We start from the raw sequence: 23,404 nt of genomic DNA, 5'->3' as shown, positions 1-23,404 counted from the left end.
GGTAATTAAGAAATGATTAGTAACTTTGTTTAGAGCATTTTTAGTTAACTAACAGAAGTCAGGATTAAGAACTGAATTCCAAAAGATTAAGAACTGAATGAGAGGTGGAAATAGAGTTGATGAATAATCCTAGTTTTAGCTAAGATTTTTGACTATGAAAGGGAAAAGAGTTTGAGGACATTGGCTTGAAGGGATAGTGGAATCGTGATTTTTTTTTTTTAGGTTTGTAGGCCTTAAGGAAGAAACATCTAGAGAGGGAGAGACTGAAAATTAGAGAAGGATGTGAACAAAGTGACCTTCTGCTATCGGAAATAAGCTAACCAAATTTTTATTGTTTTGGTTTCTAAACTGGGTAGCTGGTGCCTCGCAAAGCAGATCCAAGAGATTTTAGAGATCAAATAGCAGTTTAATTAATCACTTTCAGAGTAAGGAATAAAATTTGAAAACTGAAATTTCTCCTGGGCGGAGACCACCTCCTATTGCAGGAAAGGTAGAGATTTTATACACAAATCATAAATGGGAAGGGAGGGGAAAGGTAGATTACAATATACTCAATTTCAAGGCCCAAGTGTTTTCCTATGACAAGCCCACAAGAGCAGGATTATCTGAGTTGTCCGGTTCTGTGGGAAAACCAAATTAAGTTTTCATTTCAGATCATCTGGGTCATTACTTGGTGGAGGGGACAGGACCAGAGTTCTGTTATGGGAACAGGTTCTACAATCTTTTATTCACTTAAAATACACAGTAGAGAGTTGTCAAGAATTTATTGATCATTTCAAGCTGCATTGCAAGACTCGACTCCCAAGCCAGAAAAGGCAATTCTGAAAATTTTAAATTATTAGTATATTCATTATACATTATCTCTTTGATAATTGTGAAAAGCATAGTCATTTTTACTCACTGAGAAAGGGATCAAGAGGGAAGAAAAGGATGGGGGGGAGAGAACAAAGAAGGGATGGGGGTGGAGTATAGGTTAAGTAATTGGAAGGCTAGAGGACAGGTAAAGAAAAGTAAAGAAGGATAGGAAACAAGAGATGAACATAAAGATCAGGAGTAGAATTTATTAGGTTAAAGCAGGGACAATAATTAATCTCAGAATTAAAGTTAAAATAGATTTCATCAAAAGAGAAAAATAGAGAAACTATATGTCAGCCATAATAGTATTTTTGATGAGATGTTAATTTGAAATATGATTTTGATTTTATGTAAAAATAAATGAGTTACAAAGCAAATGCCACGATAGATAGCAAGGCAAATTAAGAGAGACATGAATGCAGGGAGGGCAGGCGAATTCTATCAAAATTTTCAGGCAACCGGGAGAGGAGATCAAAGAGAGGTAAGGGGAAGATATTCTTCAGAATGTTTTGACCCCTATTCTTTGACTTTGACCCATAAATCTTTGGCTGGCTTGTTTAGAGCACTGAAGTCTTCCTCTCTATGAGAAGTTTGATTGACATAGAAACATTTTCTTCCCAGTGAGGATGCTATGGGTCACCCTCCACCTTTTTGGTTATTAGGGTGTCCAGTACCCTATGGTTTTGGAGTATCACGAGGGAAAATGAATCAACTTATGTTTAGAGGTTGGTGACAAACTTCCCTGTACACTCCAGGCCTATGGCTAGCGCTGCTGAGAGGTTCTTGACATTTAAGTACAGCATATCAAAGGTGGCTGTGGTACTATTTAGGGATCCGATAACAGATGCCAATAGGGCCACAGTGGACAAGAAAACAAGCCTCTATTGCTGATGGAGGAACATGAGAACTGAAGAGGAACTTAAGTGGAGTGGTTCCCTGAAAATAGTGACAACTTTGGGATAGTGTAGATAACAATACAGAAGCCTTCCCAGAAGGGAAGAAGACTGTGATATAGTGTAGAACTACATATGGACATCCTGTGGAAGGAGACAATTCAAAGTCAAAAGTATCAGAGGATGAATCCCAGAGTGAGTGAAATTCAGAGTGCAGTGCAGGCATGGATGTTTAGCCCTGGAATTATTATGGACCAAAAAAGCCTTTGTGGGATTCCCATGTCAACCCAGAAATAAAATAGATGCCTTTACAGTTGCCTTTTTGTGGGCAAAGATCAGAAGTCTAATGCCTGATTTGTTGGGGCAGGGTGCTGCATTCCTCATGTTACAAGGGGCTTTTGCATTGTCAGGAGATGCTTCAGTTCTATCCAGAGAAATCTTTGAGGGCAGGAAGTGGCCAGAGGAATCAAGTGAAACATTTAGGAAAGCAACCCATGCAGAATTCAGAATAAAGGTAAAATTGGATTGCATGGTATTTTGTGATCTAAGATGAGGGCCCATATGCCACTTTTGCCCTGAATGCAGAGTAGAACTTCATTTTCCAGAGAAACCCTAGAGTGTAATGGATGCTCTAGGTAAGGGTCTGATATATTAAAACTTGATATTAAGTCGATTAGTTCTTGGGTAGTATGTTTTTTCTCATGGGTAGTTTTCCTTCTTAGGGACTACTGTAGGTAGTGTTGTGAGGAGGATAGAAGTAATGATGGGGGCACTGGCTGTTCCCTTTACATAATAAGCTACTATTCTGTGAAGCAGACTAAGACTAAGTGGCTTCTTAGTTTGGGGAGATTCAGGAGTTTTGGGAGCATGCTGCCTCAAAGGACCATTAAAATAGAACCCTCCTTTTGGAGTTAGGGTTAGCCTGGATCCAGGCTTCTAGTGGTATGGTAATGGCAAACAAGGGTTTGGGACCTCAAATAATATGCCCTACAATTACTTAAGTTAAGCATTTCAGAGAAACATCCTATTGGGCCCCTAAGTGGGGGTGAAGCATATATGCCTTTTCATTGGAGTGAAGGGATTAGGAGTAGAATGATCATTTTGGAAAATGCGAGGCCAGAGACTATTATAGTAACAAGAAAGGAATGACTTGGTTCATAGAATGAGTGTAAACCTTCAGCCTATGTCCAGTTTCTCGGGTATAGCTGTCTACATTTGCTGTTGGCTGCTTCTCATCCCAGAGGTCTTGGGAACACTTACCTACCTCAAATGTCAGCTGCTTCAGACCCTGTTTGATTTTCAAGGTCAGATCATCTATAGGGTCTGTAATTAAGGTAGATTATATTTGCCTTTTAAGATGTGACAGGTGGATTTAGGACTCCACTTCCCAGAGTTTGGGTGCAGTGGGGGTGGTGAGCAGAACTCCAAAGGGCCCTTTCCACTGTGGCTGCAAAGAGTGCTTTTGGAGATGGCATTTCCAGTAGATCCAATCACCAGGTTGGATTAGGGTCTGAGCCTCAGTTGAGATTATTAAAGAATGGGATAAATTGGTAAGTCTGATATTTTCTGAGCCAGTTCAATACATTGCTGTTAAAGGGAGCCTTTAGTTGCTGTGCTTCCCATTCACAGATACAGTGGCATTGGGTGTCCTGTTACTATCTTATAAGGACTGAGATTATGGGAACCAGATGATCTGGATCTTAAACTTGGTAAGGCTAAAGGAAGGGCTTTGGGATACCTAGCTCTTCAGAGAACTTATCAAAGGAGGTTTTAAGTATCCCATTCTTGCAACCATCCCTGATGACTCTCCAGTCACAATGGAGGTGCTGAGTGATTGCCCAGGATGAAAGCTGCTTAGCTAATTGAAGCTCCTGTGAAATGGGTATTTCTATCCCTATGTATTTCTTTAGGTACCTCCCCCTTTGGCAGTATGACAGGGAACACTTTCATCTACCGCCAAGACATACAGATCATAACCAAAGCGTGTTTGTAACCATGGGCAGATGGCAATTGAATGAAGTCGATCTGCCAGGTTTCAAAGGGTGCATCTGGGAGAGGAAACTGACTTCAAAGAATTTGGATGCATTGTGCCTGGGGGCAGGTGGGACATATCCCATAGATAGTGACAGCAACCCTGTGAAAGTTCTCCCAACAAGATTTTTGGGCTAATTTCACCAATTAACAGGTTTCTAATGGCTGCGTGAATAAAGATGTTTTATCATAGGAAGGGGGTTCTTAGAGACTACTACATTTCCATTTGGATCAACCCATAATCCTGTCGTCTTATTAAGTTTACATCCCTCGTTCTGAAACTTTTCTTGCTTTGTGATATGCATTCTCTTCTGAGCTGTAGCAATTTTTCTTTAGTTAGACTAAGAGATGGCAGATCATCTGGGGTGAAATGGACATGTTAAGGCTGTACCAATGGGGCAAAGTCTTAAGTTATCTTAGGGACTTCTGCTATAGGAATTCAGGGAGTTAAAGCTGTGATTTTAGCTACTTGGTCAGACAAATCATTTCCTTGGACATGAATGCTGTTTTCTCCGCTATACTCTGGAATTTTAATTACTGCTATAGCCTGGGGAAGCAGTAAGCAGTCTAATAGACAAGACCTTTTTCTGATTTTTTAATGGACAGATGTTAATGTAGATATTAATCCTTTTTCCTTTTCCTAATTCACAAGCTCTTGTTACTGTCTCAAGTTCACTTGTGCTGAATAGAATCAGGTAGTGATGAAGCTTCAGTGACATCTGTGGCAGTGGTGATGCCATTACCAACTAATTCTTCTTCCTTATTTCTGAGGAAGGATCCATCAGTATACCAGTCAAAGTCTGACTTTCTAAGGGGATCTTCCTGGGCAGAAAGCAAGACATCCAGATAAATTATGCAACCATGGTCTAAAGTCTCATTCTCACTTTCCACCTCAAGTAGAAAAGTGGCAGGATTGAGTTTGTTTACATGTTTGATGGTCAGATTAGGCTTGAATAACAAAAGTCACTTCCAGATTGGCTAGTCTGGAGAAGTGCTGAGTAGGGTGTGAATTCAGGCCTGTTTCCACAGCATGATGAACATGTACCATTAAGAGTCAATCAAGACAAAGGTCCTCAAGTGGCAGAGACAAGGATTGCTGTGGGCACTACTTCCCGAAGGCAGCCTGGAAGGCTTTTAGCATCATTGTTCAAAGTAGTATAGACAGTTAGTATATCTCAGTATCACTCAGAATAAAAGTTTTCACTATGTTTCTGTGTGAATACACCAAATATGTTACCTCCTTTCTCGGTGATAAATAAATCAATTAGGAGAGAATAGTTGGGGGGAGGTGTGTTGGAGGGACAGACTTCAAAGAATCAAAGGAGTTTTGAGCTTCTGGGGGAAAAGAAAAAAGGCTCAGTTAAGAGAGAATCCTTTAGGAGTTCATAAAGGAGGCAAGGAAGGCCTAAAAAGTCAGGGATCCAGAGACGACAATAACTTGTCAGACTTGAAGACAGGGGAGCTGATGTTTGGTATGAGGTATAGGAAGCTGAGTGATAGTTTTTAAGATGGGATGAATCTAAGCAAAGGCGGGTGGCAGGGAGGTGATGTCCTAAGAACTTTACAGAGGGGAGGGATAACTGGAGCTTGTCCCTAAATATAGCCTCTTGCTGTTAAACAATTAAGTAGATTGTATGTAGTCCTGAACAGAAATATCTTAGGAAGGGAAACAAAGGAGAAAGGGGACACTTTCAGATAAAAAGGGTGTTAGGGATAAAAGGCATAAGGAAGTAGCTCTTCCTGGGTCAAATGAAATAATGATCTGAAATCTAAATTATTAGTATATTCATTATATGTGTCATCTTGATAATTATGAAAATCATCCTAATTTTTTCCTCAGAGGGCATAGGTCTGAGATATCAAGAGGTTGGCTTTAGTGAGAAGTCCACCTCTTCATTGGAGACTTTACTCCAATAAAGAAAGAGAAAGTGGGGAATGGAGAACAGAAGCAAATTATTGTTGATCTTTGAAAACTTATGAAGAACAAGAAAGGTGCCACAGGAAGGGCAAATTTGGTACGTATGTTCAAAAAAGGAAGAATCATGGGGCTGCAAATGTAGGCTTTATTGCTATTTCTTGGAAAATTCTAGACTATATTATTAAAGGAATCCTGTTGTCTTATTTGTGAGCATTTAGAAAGGGAAATGATGATCACTAATAATTTATAAGAAATCAAAAGAATTGATTAAAAATCAAAATTGTTCACATAGACTTCAGTAAAGAATTTAACAGTATTTGTGGGTAAGAAAATGTAGGGTAGATAATAGCACAGCTAGCTAGCTTCAGAACTGAATAACTAGACGTTAAAAAAAACCCAAAGAGACAATGCTAGCTTTAAAAATTTCAATTTTTTTTATTCTGAACTTTTAAAACATCAATAAAATGGGCATTTCCATATTTTTATATATGTATATATGTGTGTGTACATACACACAAATAGGGATATTACTGGAAACTTCAAATTTGTTGTTAGGTACAACTTACTTTTCATTGCCAACTTTGAGGAGATCACTAGTGGATTTCTTTAGGAATCTGTAATCTAACATTTTCCCCAGTGATTGAGATAAACAAATAGATGCCATGTATATCAAATTGGAATATTCAACGTTTTGAATGACAAGAATAAAAAAGATAACATGAAGATTGAATGCAATAACTTGACATTTAATCAGGAAAAATGCAATTTTCTGAAATTAGGTTTAAAAAAATCTATTTCAAAGATACAGGATGAGGCAGGCATAGTCCAACAATAAGTTCATATAAAAAAGTACTCAGTGTTTTAAAGGCTTCCAAATTTGAGCTATAGCTCAGATACATAATAGTATGTATGTGTTAGCTAGGAAAGCTAATGTAATTTCAGGCTACATTGAGAAAAACCAATGTTTAACATACTGGAGATGAGATAGTCCTATTGGACTTTCACATCAGGAGCATGTAGTGAGTTCTGACTAACACATTTTTAAGACAGTCTTGACAAGTTAAAGAATATCCAAGAAAGGGCTGACTACTAAAATGTAAAAGATGAAGGAAGCAGGATAATAATGATGATGATAGTAACAATAGATAGTTTTGGAATTTTCATAATGCTTTACATACATTATCTTATTTAAATCTTACCGTGGCCATTACATGTATTACTCCCATTTTACAGTTTAGGAAATAGCCTCAGAGCAGTTAGGCAATCAGTCCATGATCAAAATTTCAGAGATGACTTTCAAATCCAGGGCTTCCTGACTCTTTAAATCCAGGACTTTGATCCATTATACCAAGTAATGTTATGATAGTTGTCTTCATGTGATTGAAAGATTTTTGGCAGAGGGATTGAAATTTTCTTTGACTCTAAAGGTAGAACTGGGGGCAATAGATAGCCAAATTTCAACACAATATGAAGAAAAAATTGCCATCAAATAGAGCTTCCCCAAAATGAAATAGGCTATCTCCTACATAGTAAAGAATTCTTCCTATTTGGGGAGATTTTCAAGAGAATATTGAATGGGTTAAGTTATAATTTGGACTAGATGGCCTCTTGTTCTCTTCTATCTCTTGAGATCCTTCATATATTTACAGATTGCTTTATTAAAGGACCTCAGATTGTATTGATTAGATTATGTTGATATATCAATTATACTTAAAGCAAACTTTAAATTTCTAGTGATACAATTTAGTGGCAAACTTATCTGTGAATAGAAAAGGAAATGTTAATAAGTTTGGGGTGATGACAAGAAAGAGAATTCAGAATAAACTTGTAAGGCACATTTTATACCAAAAAAAAAAAAAAGGAAGAAAAAATGGTACATGACCTTTTAAAAATGCAAAAGGAGCAAATGGTAAAATCATTGTATAAGATAGCTTTCTGGTCAAAGGGAGGTCTCGGATATAGAATAGGCATTTGAATTAAATGACCCTTTAAGGGACCTTTTTAGTTCTTGATCTTGTTTTAACAAGGCATATTTTATAATCAGGTGAAAGTTGATAAGGAATAATTATTTTAAGAGAATTTTAGTTTTTAGATATGAAGTGAGATATTTGTAGGTGTAGAGTATTATGGTTTTCTCCTCTTAAGTTTTATTGGAGAACTTAAATGTTTTCTGTAATCCATTGGTTTTATACCATTTCTTATGTCTGCAAGTCACTTTCACTACATATTTGAGACTGTTTCTGATCTGTGAATAGGTAATACCAGCCTAACATATAGATTTTTTCTTTGTATACTATTGATTTTTTTCAATCCCATAACTTTAATGATTGAAGAGGTTATTTTTTTTTAATAAAAGCCTCTGATACCATGAATTTCTATTACTGATATATAATTGAAATCCATTTTTAAGTAATTGAGAATTTCTCCCTTTTCTTCTGTAACATAAAGAAGTAAATGAGAATTCTTAACTGTATTGCTTTTGTTTTTTAAATATTTATTAGTGGAGTTTTGTTGTTGTTTTGTTTCCTAGGCCTGCTTCTAGTGTAAATATTTCTTTTTCCTTATTTAGGTTATACCCATATACCATCAGTAAAATCCGAAAATTTCTCAGACTCGAGCCATAGTGAGATTTCATCAAGGTCCAGCATCGTGAGTAATTGTTCTGTTGACTCAATGTCTGCAGCTTTACAAGAGGATCGGTGCTTACCCCAGTCTTTTAGCAGCGTGGACTCAGTTGGAGCAGCAGAAAAGAAGGATCATCCTTCAGTGGCAACTGACCACAACCAGCACGTGATTGGGTGAGCTGCTTTAACAATGCTGAGTTGATTACAAGTCAGGAGAGAAGGAAGCTGGAGAAAACAATCACCTATTCATCACTATTTTTAAAGAAGCTGATTCAGTGTCCTAGGTTGGTCAGTCAGCTAAATGCTCTTTGAGTTTTATAAGAACAAGAAGGAAAATGAAAGTTCTTCAGTTTTAAATATTTTTTTTAATCCAATATAAACATTCTTACTCTTTGGACAATCAGGTTCTTGAAATTAGAAAAAAATGTTAAAGAAGCACTGAATAATATTGGGTTTGCACCACTAGCTTTATCTGTAAAATCTGGTTGTTTTTTAAAGAACAAATTAATTACATATTAATTAAATTCTGCTTAATAATCTTTAAAAATTTCTAAAGGAGTCAAATCTATGATATTCTCTTTGAATATTATAATCACTGAGATCAATCCAAAATTATATTACATTGACAATTACAAGCCACATTTTTGCATTTAATTTGTAAAATGTTTTAATGATAATTTTTAAGGAATGCTATTTTGACCAACAATACTGTTCTTCAAATTTCTATTTTAATATTCAAGTTAAATACCTTTAAAAGATTTAGGATATCTTTTACTATTTGTAATTTTAGCAATCATACTTTTGTGAGCATATCATTCATAAGTTGTACTTAACATATTTAGCACCTCACAGACATGCAGTGCATTCATTTAAAAAGATTTTTTTTAAATAAGCAAAAAAAAAAGTTTTAAAAAATAGAAAAAAGGAGGCTTATTGTTCACATATCTATTGTTTCTCTCTTTAGATGGACCCTCTCAAAACCTTCAGTAGTCAAAGGTTTAGCTGTTTCATCATCTTTGAGCACTGAGGAGATTTCTCATGAACACATCACCATAGAAGCAGCTGACAGTGGTCGAGGAAGTTGGACTTCATGTTCAAGTAGTTCCCATGACAACTTCCAGAATATTCAGAACCAGAAGAGCTGGGATCTTTTAAACTCTTATCGACACACTCATTTGGATATCCCCATTGCTGAAGTGGAACCCACAAACTGTGAGCCTTATTTGTATCCAGAGGGCTACTCTCAGATAAACAGTCAGCCTAAAGATGCTGCAGAATGGATTCAGTCGAGACAAAGCTGGGCCTCTTCGAGCTCTCTCTCAGACACATATGAGACAAACTATGGGACAGTGAAGAGAAGAGTGATTGAGGATTCCCCCGCAGAGCCAGAGGAGGCTTCGGATTCTCATCCTAGTACTGATGCCACCTATAAAACTGTTACATCCAGTACAGAAAAAGGCTTGATAGGTAAGTTGTGTGTTGTGTTTTTTGTTTTGTTTTTTTTAATCTTCTCAGCACTTTCTATTAAGTAATTTGGAAAATGATATTGGCAGATTTTGACTCCATCCATTTCTCTGGATGTTGACAGACAAGTGTTGTAGCATTTTAGAACTTGGACAACAACGGAGGGAAAGCACATAAAAGCATGGTAAAATCTTCAGGTTGTCTGTCTCATTATAAGAGACACATAAGTTGCAGAATTTGAGACATAATTCTTTTTGGAATAGGCCAGCAAATGCTCTTCAGATAAAATATAGTACATGGCACCTCTTGTTTCTCTGAAAGTTGAAAAGTAGTTTCACAACTGTTGGAACTAAGAGAAGGAGCATTTTGTGATGTCTTTTTTTTTTTTTATTAAAGCTTTTTATTTTCAAAACATATGCATGGATAATATTTCAACATTGACCCTTGCAAAACCTTGTGTTCCACATTTCCCTCCTTCCCCTTTTCCCTTTCCTTAAATGGCAAATAATTCAATATATGTTAAACATGTTAAAAATATGTTAAATCCTATATCCTTTGATATTTTCCCTTTTTTTTCATTTTCATGTTTTTTATCTTCATATGAAATGAGGATTTTTTATATGTGGTAGAAATTTTTTTTTTACTCACTACTACTCTTCCTCTTACATACAAAGATTTTTCAGAGTCCTCTTGGATTAGACTTGAACAGGGAATGAGGAAATAAAAGTTATCAGTGGGAAAAGAAAGGAAAGTAATTTTAAAAAAAAATATGCCAGAAGAACAAGATTATATGATGATCAATTCTGATGGATATGGCTCTCTTCAACAATGAGATGATTAAACCAGTTCCAATTGTTCAGTGATGAAGAAAGCCATTACACACAGAGAGAGGACCTTGGGAACTGAATGTGGTTTATAACATAGCATTTTCACTCTTTTCACTGTTACTTGCATTTTCTTTTCTTCCTCCTCCTCCTCCTTCTCCCTCTCTTCTTCTTCTTCCTCTTTTTCTTCTTCCTTCCTTCTTCTTCTATAAATATGTATGCATATATTGGATTTAACATATATTTCTACCACATTTAACATATATTGAATTACTTGCCATATAGGGGAAGGCATGAGGGAAAGGAGGGAAAATTGGAACACAAAGTTTGGCAAGGGTTATGTTAAATATTAAAGAACTGTCTGTGTATATGTTTTGAAAAATAAAAAGCTTTAATTAAAAAAAAAAATATGCCAAGCACTAAAAGGCAAAACCAGTCCCTGCCCTCAATCATTTCACAGTCTCTTGGAGGAAATAACATGCAAACAACTTCGTACAAACAAGCTGTAGACAAGATAAATTGGAGATAATCTCAGGGGAAAACATTAGCATTAAGGGGAATCATGAAAGGTGACTTTTAAAAAAAGTATGATCTTAGATGAGATTAAGAAAGAAAGAATTCTAAACATTAGAGACAGCCACTGGAAAAAGAGATGGAGTATTTTGTTCAAGGAACACAAGGATGCTCATGTCACTAAGTTGTAGAATGTGGTGGAGGGCAAGAAAGTGTAAGAAGGCTGGAAAGTTAGGAAGGGGCTAGGTTGTAAAGGTTTTTAAATGACAAACAGAACATTTCATATTTGATCCTGGATGTAATAGGGAGCTACTGGAGTTTATTGAATAGAGATCCGTAGGTTTGCTTTAATCTAAGGAACTTCATTTCCCTAAAAACAATTTTATTTCTGTACTAAGACAGAAAGGTAGGTAGCGCCATATTGGATAGAGTGCTGGGTCTGAAGTCAGTTTGATTCATCTTCATGAATTCAAATCTGACCTCAGATACTTACTAGCTGTGTGATACTGGGCAAGTTATGTAACCTTGTTTTCTTCAGTTTCTCATCTGTTAAAAAAAATGATCTGGAGAAGGAAATGGCAAGCCATTCTCGTATCTTTGCCAAGAATTTCCCAAAATGGGGTCACAAAGAGAACTGGGTATGACTGAAACCACTGAACAAAAGCAACAGAATTACCCACATTATTATATATCCACTGTAAAGGCAAGTCCCTCTATGTCACGTAGTAGAAACCTTGGATTTAATGTTGCTATTTCTGGCTTCTTAGGGAAAAATAAACTTGATGAGTAGGCCTAAATCAATTTTTTAACATACCCTCTTAGAATAGCTTATGCAGGGTGCTCTAACATTCATACCTACGCCAGAATTCCATTTTTATCACTCATAACAATTTCTTATTTTGGTATTTGGCTAGCTATTGAAATTTTTTGCATGTCATATCTTTCCATCGCCTTACTTCCCATCCTCATTTTACTCCAGCTGATAAAATATCCCTGAAGGAGGAATTATTTCATTCCCACCCTTTTATAACTGACATTCTTGTTAATGCTTAATTTACTCAAATGATGAATTCTACATAATATTTATAATTGTGTGCTGCATATGCAGTGTAGGTTGGCTTCTGCTAGAAAGATGCAAAGAGAGCAGAAAACACATGGTATTTCCTCCATTCATTCATTAAGGATTTATTGAAGCTTATTATAAACTCACTGTAAAGGGAAGTAAAAGATCATGACATGCTTCCTACTCTCAAGCAGCTTATAATCTTTGAATGAAAATAAGTTATACATAGACTTAAATCTTGCCTTTTCCTGACTTTCTCAATGACTGGGAGCAAATCTTTTTGTGGCTGAGAGTAATCTTCCCTTATCTCAGAGAGAGAACTACTCTTAAACTATGTTCAGCGAATCAGATTAATTTTGCTATAGAGGAACATCCAGAACTTTTCAGTGAAAGTGGTGTTGGCATCTGCTGCAGACTGCTTTTCCGCATCCCCTCAGATCTTGAGATATATAAATTAAAAAAAAGCGAAGTTGGCACTGGATTCAATGTGGTCCCTTTGTGATCTGTCCTATCTTGGCTAAAGTTGCCTTCATGATTTTTAAAACTTGAATACATTGAGATCAGTCAACAGTCATACTAAAAGCGACATATACATAGCAATCTCTCTCTAGACTTTCATCAGGCTCGTTAGTGAACCTATGGCCTGTATTTAACCGAAGATCCTATCCTTGCTGTAGCTAAATAGTCTGCAGCCATCCCATCCTTAAAACTTTTAAGTGACACATATACAAGTACAAAGAATGAAGCAATCTCTATTCTCATAATGCTTATGTTCTATTTCCTAAAAGTATATATTTATTGAGTAGCAGTCAGAGAAAAAATGTCCAGTACTGTGAGGATTTTTTAAAGGGTAAGATGAATTCCAAGCTTTATGAACCGTCTACTTTAGCTTCACTGCATTTACTTCTAGAATTAATTTTTTATAGTTTTTAGAACAATGTTCAACACTTCTAAGATATAAAATTGAACAACTTAATATATTTTCTTAGGATCCATCTATGGAATAATCTCCCTAAAGAACTATCTTGGGCTTAAGATATTTTCTGGAAAGTGTTAGAAATGTGCTTGCCATTGTCAGTCTCAGCAAAGTAATGAAATAATTTAATGAAAGATGCCATGCTATATAGTTGATTTTTAGTATTTGCTTTATTTGATTTAAATGACTTATTTTTATGACTATTATGGGTAAGAATTAGATAGGGGAGAACTGTTAAGATGTAGATATAATTACTGATACTTCTTAGTCCAACTAATCAAGAAATAGAAAATGTTATGTTCTCTTTGATATTTCAGTAATCCTTTATCGTTTCTTTGCTGCTATGTAAATCATTAGTTCTTTTGGTTCTACTAAGTGACTGACTGCCTCACATGCATGAAGAACAGATGCAGTGCCCTTTTTAAAAAATTGGCTTTATACTTAATCCCTGTTTTTTATGTGTTTCTAGTCTGAGAATTTTACCTTCTTTTTTGAAGCTTTGATAAAGAGCATTCAATTTGCAAAGGTCACTCTCATTGTATAGGGGATTATAGAGTTGAGGAAGAAATTTTTAAGTTGATGATGATTATTTTTCTAGTAAAAGTAGGAAATTTTAAATTTGTTTTTCTCCGAACTTTATCAAAAGGCAGGAAGATATTTTTTTGGTGTGAAATAGTTACATAGTAAAGGTACATACCGGGATTCTAATCTACATTGTACTTATCTGAGGCCATTTATATCCATTCACTATATTATTTGAAAGAATAACTAAAAATAGTATATTTTATCTTTGGGGGAGGGGAAAATCTACATTATTTAATAGGAATTTAATACTCCAGTGTTCATATAATTATCTGGTTATATAAGTGCAGAAACAACTAATCTTATGAGAAATACTATTTTGATTTACTGATTTTAGCACACTTCTTTTATGTCTTTTTTTATTAGTCTTGATTCACACAAGTACTCTAAAATAGGTGAAAGTTTCTAGAAGTAAAAATCTTGACAGGATTTAATGAAATTAATAGAGACCAACAACTGAGAGATGATGAACATTACTTTCAGTTTTTCAGTGCCAGAAAGTTTTCTTAAAATATTTCATTATTGGAGAACTTTTTTGAAATTAGGGTCAAAAGCTTGATCCAGGTTTTCAATGAGAGAGTTTTGTCATTGATTATTGTTCATGATTATTCTATATATTATGGTCAAAATCGGTAGAGTTCCTTTTCAGCAGATGTGTAATATAGTTTTGAGCAAAAAGATGGTTTTTAAAAATTGAAATCAGAAATTTGCCACTGTCATTATATATTAAGGTTTTTTTCATTTGCCTTTTTAATCATTTTTTCCATTGTAACATTTTGGGTTTCTTTAAGTTTATTTTTTCAAATCTTATTTTCTCATTAACATTTCCATTATTATTTCTTGTGCCAGTGTACTGTGTCACCTCACCTAAGAAGGACGATAGGTATAGGGAGCCACCTCCCACCCCACCAGGATACATGGGGATTTCTTTAGCGGATATAAAAGAAGGACCACCCCACCACCCACACTTAAAACCTCCAGACTATAGTGTGGCATTACAGAGGTCAAAGATGGTACATAGCAACCTCTCTAGACTTTCATCAGCCTGTCTCGTTAGTGAACCTATGGCCTGTATTTCACCGAAGATCCTATTTCAGCCACAGCGAAATAGTCTGCAACCATCCCATCCTAAACTAGCCGATGTGACTGATGCAGATAGTGAAGCAGATGGTATGTTGATGAACTCCCTTTGATTACTATTAAATAAATTTCTGTGCAATTAAAACAAGTCTCACAGCTATATTATTTTTATACTTTAATTTTTTTATTCATTTATTAATGGTTTTGTATACTATAATTTTGAAATGTATTTTAAAGCTTCTGAAAAATCATGTCCAACTTGTAGCATTTATATATGGAAACAGCAAGCTAACTTCAGGGCTTAAACCAAGTGCTGCACTTTTAAAAATTCATTTTCATACTAAAGTGCTAGTTTAGGGATTAGTCATTTCACAGTTTTTATTACAAAAATGAGACATTGATGTGTTATACTAGTATTGTTATGTTATGAGAACCTTAAAATGTAAATTTTTTATTATTAAAAATTATTTTGCCCAGAAGTTAACAAATCCCTCTGAACTTCACCGTGTTACACAATTGTTTGCATTACTCTATCTAGGTATGACAGTAGATAAAGTGTTGGGCCTTGAATCAGAAAAACCTGAGTTGAATCCAAATTCAGATATTTATTAGCTGCCTGACAAATCACTTAATTGCTGTTTGCTTCAGTTTCCTTGACTGTAGTATGGGTATAATGTCAGCATTTACTTCCCAAGATTGTTGTGAGGAACTAGTGAGTTCATATTTGTAAAGCACTTACAACATAGTGCTCAACACATAGGCACTAGTATTAAAGCTAAGGTTATTTTTAAATATTATTGTTCTGGTTTTTGTTGTTGTTATTCATCATTTGTTTTGTAGTAAGCCATCATAGCTATAATTCATCACCTATAATTCATCAACTTAATTAAACCCCTGCATCTGGCAAATCTCTATTACCTATTGAATAAGCTCTAATTTTGAATTTTTCAAAATATCCAACATTTGAAAATGATTGTTAAGGATTTTTTTTTTTTTTTTTGGTCAGTCTCTTTGTCCAATATAAGTATAATTTAATAAATTAAGAATACTTTTTAAAAAATACTATTTTTTTTATGTTTAAACACAATTGTAGTAATGATGAAACCTGGGCCTTTATTGAAGATTATTAATGTTGGAATCAAAGAAGAGAAGGGTGGCTTATTTTCATTAATGCAGTTGTAGAGGAAAATATATGCTAATTTTTTAACATCAACTTTTTTTTCCTCCTTTTCAGAAAATGAGCAAGTTTCAGCAGTCTAGCCTTTGGGGAAATCATCTTGAAACAAGTTCAAAATAAAGTACTTTGGGAAGATGGACCATAACATTCTGTTAGCCAATGCTAACAGCTTGCTGCTGCTAAGAAGTTTTTAGTGCCTGTGTTATGACCAGTGAGGTGGACCTGGCTGAACTGTGCCTCAATTGCATGTTGTCTCAACAGCCTGTGAAATCTTCATACTTATGTGTGACAGAGTATCCAGTCTGCAAAACTCACTGACACTGTACATTGATATAAGTGTTATAAGTGTCTGTCTACACACTAGGCCTTCATTGGGATAATCAGTTATGAGAACCACTTAAAGTGTGGAAAATCATGTTTAGTGTCATATAGTATTTCTGTGGATTTCCCTGAAAATTATTTTATGGTAGCATTATGGTTTTCCAGCCAAGAATGTTAATTTCATGGACGTATTGGACATATATTATTTTCATGTCCATGTTCATGCAAAAAGTCAAAACTTCTGCCAAAAAACAAGGACTTTGCAGTGGTGTTTGAATAATAATTTATTAATTGAAAATTTGTAGAATTTTTTTTTTATTTGTGTTTGAGTGTTATGCTCTGGTTGGCTAACATGTATGATTAAAAGAAAATAAAAATCAGACTCATTTAAACTATTCTTATGATAACCAAATAAGTGTCCTTTAAAGCAAGTTGTGTTCCCCAAGGAAAAAGCCAAGGAGTATAGATGATTCCATTATTACATACATAATACACTAGAATTGAGGGAAAATATACTCTGAATGGAATGGTAACATTATTTTGTTTATGATGTTGTGAAATCAGCAAAATGTTGCCATCTTGTAGTCCCAATTTGAAAAGTTTTGTGAAGCTGTCTTTTAAAAAAAGAATCAAAGTATATGCTTATTAAATGCCTACTATGTGCTAAACACTGAGCTAGGCCCCTAGAGATACAAATACAATGAATAAAGCAATCATTAACTCTCAAGAAACCTAGGTTGAGGGGAGGGGGAAGGGAGGAATCATTAAAATAAAGTCTTAGAGACCCCCCAGATTATTTAAAATAGAGGTGCTCAAATTCATGAAACTAAGCTCTATGACTAAAATTCTGTAAACTTAGATAGATAGAACTCCACTGTTTCTGAAGGTAAAAAGAAGCATGGCAAATATACTTTAACTGGGAGTATAAAACAAGTAGGTCATAGATTTAAATTAGGTTTGTGACTAACCTCTTTGGATACTTAAAGAGAAGCAGAGGGGAAATGTTATCTACTAAGCCAGTGAGTACTATAAAAATATTTGTGAAATGGATTTGCTGCATTTTTATCTATTTCTGCTAATTTCCAGTTATCATTGGGTTACATTTTATTGGTATGTGTGTATTTATAACAGCAGCCTCATATTCAGCTGGCATATTTTTTAAAATTTAGCCAACCAAAGTATATGCTCATTTATTTTTTGGTGGGAGAAAGGGGAGACCTAAACACAAAGGTGTATAAATGAACATGATTGTTCTTTCCCAGTTTAGCATTCAAAGATCCGTTCCAGTGACTTAATTGGATATGAATGTGTTAATATAGATTTGAACATGTAATTGTACATTTCTGTGACCTCATTTACAAGGTGAGGCTAGATTTTTAACATTTTTTACTAGCTGGGTGAAATGTTTTCTACATCTTAAGTTAAAAGAATTTTTAAAGTTATTTTATATTATTTCACTTTTATAGTGTGCAAGGTAAGTAAAATAATATTCAGAAAGTTACATGAGTACCAAAAAAAATTCCAAAGCCAGTTATGTGCATTACCCAAGTGAACTTTGGGCAGAAATTGGTTCATATTTGAGTGTATGTTGTCAATCGTTTTATCATCTGTGACTTCATGTGTAAATGTTATCCTCAATAGGACTATCTTGCCCTTTTCTATCCCTACCCCTCAAAGTTCCTAGTCAGTACACAGTTCCAATGTAATGACATTTGTCTCTTTCCCTCTGTAGGGCTCACAGTTAATCTTAAGAAAAGCAACAAAAAAATCCATGCCTAAAAAAAAAAAGAAATCATAGCTGATATCTGAAGCTCACATATTCTTTCTCAGAATGAAGTATTCTGCATTAGGTTAGTTGCTGCAGTAAGGATTTGACATAACAGCTTTTTTTGCCCTAATGGGTTAGGAATAACATTAAAACTAATATGGTAAAAAAAAAAAAAAAAAATTACATGCTTTAAAACCATATTGTAGTCATCTGAGTTGTAAAGAATTAATATTTAATCAGGAAGCAGTATATGTGCATTGCCTGAAAAGAGGAATATTTTTTCTTTCACAGACCTTTTTTGCTCCTAAGTTTATGGACCACTTGCCATAGCTAACAAAAAACAAAGCTGTGTTTTTCCTGCAAGTGTCTTGTTTAATTGGAGTGCAATATTCAGTAAGTTATTTTATATACATTCCCCAAGTTAGACTTGGGGTTTGTAAACTCTCTCCTCTTTCTCTACTCCTCTTTTATCTCCTCCTTCCTCCCCCTCTAATTTAGCAGACTTTTTCATGTAATAGAAAATCTGAGTAGACATTTTATCTGGATAAAAGGTGTTTTATGTAAATCAAGATAGTCACATGAAAGAAACCAGGGAAGCAGGTGACTTTCTCTGTGCTTCTGATTCAGAGTGGCTTGCTGCTACCTGGCCCATCTTTGCTTGTAAGGGATTCTGATGATCACATTGATCAGGGACAACAGGTAATATGTTGTGGTTGTGTGGGAATTTAAGAAATAATTACTCCCTTTTTGTTGAGTTTGACTGTAGATATTTTAAGTTAGTTTGTAATTTTTCACTTTCTTGGTTTGTCACAAAGCCATAATGAGAAAAGCCACAGACCTTGTGTGTCTTATATTCTCTGTGGTTTCTTTGGACTTTTTCCAAATTCCTAACATCAGTCAAGGATTGAACATGCCTTTCCCTTGCCTTCTCATGCCACTAGAGCACTGGGTCTGGAGGAAGTGCTTTAAAAATCCCTGATATGTCAAACGGGGCCAAGAAAGCAATTTAATTCCAACCAAATGGTTTAAAAAATTAAGAAAGATAAATGATTCCATAGAGCATCTTAATTTAAGATAATTATCATTAGTATTCATTTTTCTTCTGCACAGTTATTTTCAATAATAGTAGATGCTCTATATTTGGAAAAATGACTGATATAAATGCCCACAAAATTAGTTTTAGCAGAGAGTGTTAAGTTGCAAAATAAATTCAATAATGTGCTGATCTTAAAGCTCAGAATCTTAGAGTAGCAGGATTTAAGGATGAGGCTACCTGGCTTGTGAACATTAACCTAAGGCCTTCTAGTGATTATGTAGATCCCCTTATTTGCAAGATTGATTAAATCTTTGTATAGCATTTCCTCTTAAACCAAGAATGGAGGAAAAACATTCTAATTTCCTTTTATCTTAAAAGCAATTTGATTGCAATGGATTGATAACATTTTTGTTATGATTTTAAGTTTTATTGAATGAGCATTAGAAATAGTTTGAGAAATTCACTAACTTAAACTGATTGGGATACTCTATTTAGAAAAGCTTCCAATATGTTTAAAAATTAAAACTTGAACACCCAGTTCAGCTTTAGTTTAGGTTGTGCTTTTTATGGCTGTCTTTATTTTTGATACATGGAATGCAGTTTAACTTGGTATTATAAATTCTAAATATGTGAGAATATTGGCAAAAAAAAAAAAAAACACTGCACAGTTGAAATAATATTCCAATAGCAACTGTACTGCACAATTCAGTGATTGTAAAGTATTCTGTAACAAGCAATGTTTGTCTCCTATTTTTTGATACCTCTTACACTTATGTCTTTTAGAAAGACAGTGCCTCTGTATGCTTTTTTGTATTTTTACTGAGTGATTGTAAATATTTGTTATATTTTTGGTTAAGAGAATGTTTAAAAGTAATGTTTATTATCGAATCTACTAATATGTTCAAAACAATAAACAATATATATACATTAACATTCACTGGACCTTTTTTGTATAGATAATGTAGATATTAACTTTAAAATCAAATGAAAAGAATTGACTGGTGAACTTCCTTGTGTATTGTTGCTTTCTCTCAGATTCTAAAACCCTTATAAATTGTATTCTTTCCAGATGATATTTAGTGAGTCAATAGTTATCATCTTGTAACCATTGATGTGGTTCTTTCACATTAGATTCAAGGTAGGTTCTCTGTCTCTGTAACTATCCTTTCTCATTCATTTAATCCATTTTTCTTCCTTTTCCAAACTTTTCCCTTTAAGAAAGTAGTGGAAAAAGAGCTAAAAGGATTTCCTTAGGGAAGTGAATTTAATTTTGATAACCAAATTTAATTCAAAGACCATTGCTTTCTTTACCCTTGAAGCAATCGTCTATTGGCATAAGGCAATCAGGGGAAGTACTCTTCTCCCTTGAAATTTAGATTCTTAATATAATTCTCTGGGAGGATTCCTCCAAATGCTGTGATTGAGAAGGAATAGAATGGTTGCTCAACAATTCTGAAATGCTAAGCCAAACAATGTTATATATTGTGATTTTTCTTTCTTTAATAAATGTTGCCTAAAATCATCTTGGAACTAATTAGTGACTCAGAATGGAAATGGAAAGGGCTATGGTGGGAGAAAATAGAAATAACAATATATTTATGTAGGACCTACTCTGCCCCAGGCATTGTGCTATGCTCTTCATAATTATTATTTCATTTAATCGTCATAACAACCCTGGGAGGTGATTGCTGTTATTATCCCTATTTTGCAGATGAAGAAACTGAGGCAAATAGAGCAACTTGCCCAGGATTTGACAGCTGATAAGTTTTAGAAATTGAATTTTAATTCAAGTTTCCCTGGGTCCACATTCAGGATTCTCTTTTCTGTGCTTTCACTTGCTTGTTATGTGAGATGGCTCAAAAAAAGGGAGAGGCTATTAATATATAATGTAAAAACAAAAACCATTGAGAAAATTTTCTGTGATGATTGAAAAGTATCAAGGCAACAAAATTTCTAAATAAGGTTTTACTGATGGCTTTTATCTTTTCTAGTAATTAATTCTCAATTTCATCTCACTCTTCTTTTGTAAATTGTCTTCCCCCGCAAGAAAACCTCCCTTCTTGCCTTTTCCTTTCCTTTTTTCTTTCCCTTCCTTCCCTCCCTCCTTCCTTCTCTCTTTTTCTGTTTCTGTCTGTCTCTTACACACACACACACACACACACACACACACACACACACACACACCCACCAAAGCCACTTGCCTACTGTCTCTGTGGTGTACCACTTCTCCAGTGACAGGAGTATCATCATTGGTTGTCTGAAACTCACGCTTGACTACCTTCATTTTTAATTATTATTTTGTGTTTGTGGTATTATAGATATTATTCTACATACAAATTTTCCCATGTGTCACTGATTTCCCCATATCTCTTGTTCTCTATGGAACAATAGGATTTCATTACATTTATATGCCTCAGTTTGTTCAACCATTCCACAATAAATGAGCACCCAATTTGTTTCCAGATTTGCTCTTATAAAAGGTACTACATATAAAAGGTCCCTATACTTAGGGATAGTATTTATGGGGGAAAATAGAATACAAGCCCTTGGAAGATAGCAACTATTTCATTTTTATCTTCACATCTCCAGTATCTGGCATATTTGGGGCACACGGAAATGCTTATTGGATGAATGGCATTTTTGTCATTGGCTTTCTTGGGATTATATGTCAAAACACACTTTTTTATTGTCCTGTTAAAAATAGAGAAATCTGCTTTCTTCCCAGGTGGAACATGTATTCAAGATGTGACAGAAGCTTCAAACTAGCCTTCTTGCTCTCTTCTTCTACTCTCATCAGCATACTTCTTAATTTCTTTTTACTTTCTGCTGTCAGAGTAGCCTCATCAATATATCTAAGACTATTGATATTTCTTCTATTAGCCTTAATTCCAACTTCTGATTAGGTGACATTTCATGTGATGTACTCTATATATAAGTGAAATAAATATGGTCACATAAGTGAAATAAATATGGTCACAATGTACAGCCTTATCATACTTCTTTTCCAATCTTAAACCAACCGTTTCATGTTTGGTTCTAATTGTTGCATTTTGGCCTGCATATAGTTTCCTCAGGAAACAAATAAGATGACCTGATTACATTTTGTTGTGACTCAGTAAGTCAAAGTTTTTTAGTATAGTCAGTGAAGCAGAAGAAGCTGTTTTTCTAGAATACCCTTGCTTTCTCCATAATCCAGCAAATATTCAAAAACCAGCCTGCTCTTCTGGAAATTCTTGGTTCACATATTGCAGACAGTAGCTTGCAGAATTTTAAGTATAACCTTGGTGGCAGGTGAAATAAGCACAATTGTTCAGTAATTTAAATATTCCTTTACATTACCATTGGGATATAAATCAATCTTTTCCAATCCAGTGGCCACTCTTGTGTTTTCCAAATTTTCTGGCATATTAAGTACAAGTCTAACAGCATAATCTTTTAGGGTTTTAAGTAGCTCAGCTGAAATTCCATCACTTTCACTTAATTTTATTATTAGCAATGCTTCCTAAGATCCACTTGACTTAATTCTCCAAAATGTTTGACTCTAGATCAGTAAATATCACAGTTACTGGTAATGTTAAGATCTTTCTTTTGTGTATTATTGCCATTTCTTCTGCTTCTATTAAATCACTAATAATATTGACTTTTATCATGCCCATTTTTTGCATGAAATTTTATATGATATCTCTAATTTTTTTGGAGAGATTGTCTTTCCCATTTGATTGTTTTCTTTTATTTCTTTGCATTATTTCTTTAAGAAATTTTATTTCTCTTTGTTATTCTTTGAAATTCTTTGCATTCAGTTGGGTATATCTATCCTCCCTTTTTAAAATCTTTTCCTTTCCTTTCCTCATATATTTGTAAAGCTTTATTGGAGAACCATTTTGCTTTCTTACTCCTCTTTTTTTTTCTCTCGAAATTTTTTTGTTATTGCCTCCTGCACAATATTGTAAACCTCTGTTCATAGTTCAAATCCTTAACTCCATTTAATACTTCTACTTTGGAAAGAATGTTATTTAGATCATAACTCTATGATGTGATGCTTTTTCTACTTTGTTCAATTTAAGTCTGAATTTTGCACTAAGAAGCTCATGATCTGAGGCAGTATGAGCTCCAGGCTGTTTTTTTAACTCTATGATTGGATCAATCAATTAGTTTGATTGCTATTTTGACTATCTGATGATATCCATATGTAGTATTACCTTTTGGGTTGTTGTAAAAAAGTATTTGTTATGACCAATGAGTTATCTTGACACAACTCTATTATTCTCCACCATGCTTC

General features: G+C 34.5%; 1 protein-coding gene across 20 annotated transcripts in view; it reads left to right on the top strand.

Annotated features, from left to right (window-relative positions):
• The window catches only part of RAPGEF6 (Rap guanine nucleotide exchange factor 6), a 242,046-nt gene that overhangs the window by 214,215 nt on the left and 4,427 nt on the right, over window positions 1–23,404 (top strand). For 5 of the 20 annotated variants that reach the window (XM_031953069.1, XM_031953077.1, XM_031953079.1 and 2 more), the window contains 4 exons: window positions 8,267–8,495; window positions 9,286–9,788; window positions 14,593–14,913; window positions 16,058–20,052. In XM_031953069.1, coding sequence (XP_031808929.1) covers window positions 8,267–8,495; window positions 9,286–9,788; window positions 14,593–14,913; window positions 16,058–16,083 — 1,079 coding nt within the window. In that variant the 3' untranslated portion in view covers window positions 16,084–20,052. Of the gene's footprint in view, window positions 1–8,266; window positions 8,496–9,285; window positions 9,789–14,592; window positions 14,914–16,057; window positions 20,053–23,404 lie in introns of those variants that run through there. The other 15 variants (XM_031953065.1, XM_031953066.1, XM_031953067.1 and 12 more) reach the window with 6 other exon arrangements.

Source organism: Sarcophilus harrisii, chromosome 2, assembly GCF_902635505.1.
Source record: "Sarcophilus harrisii chromosome 2, mSarHar1.11, whole genome shotgun sequence".
Lineage (NCBI taxonomy): Eukaryota > Metazoa > Chordata > Mammalia > Dasyuromorphia > Dasyuridae > Sarcophilus > Sarcophilus harrisii.
This window is presented reverse-complemented; position numbering and strand designations above follow the sequence as displayed.